The sequence below is a fragment of the Cynoglossus semilaevis genome, chromosome 17, assembly GCF_000523025.1.
Source record: "Cynoglossus semilaevis isolate Cse_v1.0 chromosome 17, Cse_v1.0, whole genome shotgun sequence".
In the NCBI taxonomy this organism is placed as follows: Eukaryota; Metazoa; Chordata; class Actinopteri; order Pleuronectiformes; family Cynoglossidae; genus Cynoglossus; species Cynoglossus semilaevis.
Genome location: NC_024323.1, coordinates 13360574 through 13361727, shown reverse-complemented (window position 1 = coordinate 13361727; position 1154 = coordinate 13360574). Strand labels below are relative to the sequence as shown.

The 1154-nt window shown below is 48.5% G+C and overlaps 2 protein-coding genes across 7 annotated transcripts in view; one reads left to right on the top strand and one right to left on the bottom strand.

The window, feature by feature from the left end:
* Positions 1 to 1154, top strand: part of LOC103393431 (RNA binding protein fox-1 homolog 1) — a 363631-nt gene that overhangs the window by 183190 nt on the left and 179287 nt on the right. The gene's annotated exons all lie outside the window — the stretch shown is intronic.
* Positions 1 to 1154, bottom strand: part of maza (MYC-associated zinc finger protein a (purine-binding transcription factor)) — a 10722-nt gene that overhangs the window by 8333 nt on the left and 1235 nt on the right. The window contains exon 3 of the mRNA XM_025064628.1: positions 501 to 913. Coding sequence (XP_024920396.1) covers positions 501 to 913 — 413 coding nt within the window. The remainder of the gene's footprint in view (positions 1 to 500; positions 914 to 1154) is intronic.

The window sequence follows — 1154 nt, the reverse complement described above, 5'->3', positions numbered from 1 at the left end:
CGTGTGAGAACGTGACACTCACCAGCAGCAGGTTCACGGGTTCACAGTCTTTCACTCACTCATCTACACCTCATTCACACTTCCTCTGTTCACACACAGCTGATCCTGTTCACTGGTCCATGTTGCTTTGCACTTGCCACGATATTCCGAGCAAGAGAAAGACATGGACCAACCCAGGGTGTCAGCGACCCCTACAGGGTCCATACAGATACCGCAGCGTGATAGTGAATTTTTTGGTGATTTCTTTTAAAAAATTATTTTTCTTTTCAGCCGTGTACGTTCATACATGAACCATAAAACAACAAGGCAGGTTTATATCGTATGTACACTAGGGGTCTCTGCTCCATTTCTACATCACGTTTTGGTCCCAGGCCTGTGACACCTTGAAAATTCCCGCTCTAACTTTCTTAGACAGCTAACACAGAGTAGTGGCTGTTATGTTATATATTAAAATCAATCATCAAAAATTAAAGATGAATGGAAACATGCAGGTTTCCCACCTGCTCCACCTGCTCCACCGAGCCCACTTCAACTATCGCCGCCTGGACGGGCAACGCTGCGGCAGCCATGGTTACGGTTGCCTGGGTGATAGAGACAGAGATGGGCTGGCTCTCCTGGTCAGTGTGGAGACTGGGCTGGGGGATGGTGTCCACGGCGGTGGCAGAAGGGGTGGTGGATGCGGGTGGAGGTGGCTGTGTGGGCAGGGTGAGCTGGAGGAGAGACAGAGGGATCGTTTGCTTCTCCACACGTGCTCCCTTAGCTCCACCCTCCTTTTCCCGTGTGCTGCGATCCTTCATCCGGATGCCGGTGTGCACGGACTGGTGGCGCCGCAGGTTGTAGCTGTTCTTGAACTCCTTGTTGCAGGTGGAGCAGATGTGTGGAGGTCGGCTTGTCTTGGCCAGTGGTTTTACTGCAAAAAAAAACCAAACAAACAATTAAATCATCAAGGTTTAATGGAGTCTTGGTAGATTCATCATCCATCCGTGATTAGTTTGTAATGAAAAAAATAACATAAATGACTTAATTGTCGTAACTCAGAAATGGAGATTTGAATTTTTAAAAACTTAAATTTAAGTTTTTATCCCCCCCAACCTACATTCAGACCCTGCCCCAGGAGCTTTCACCTCGGAGCGGCTCCCCGTTCAGCGGTCAGG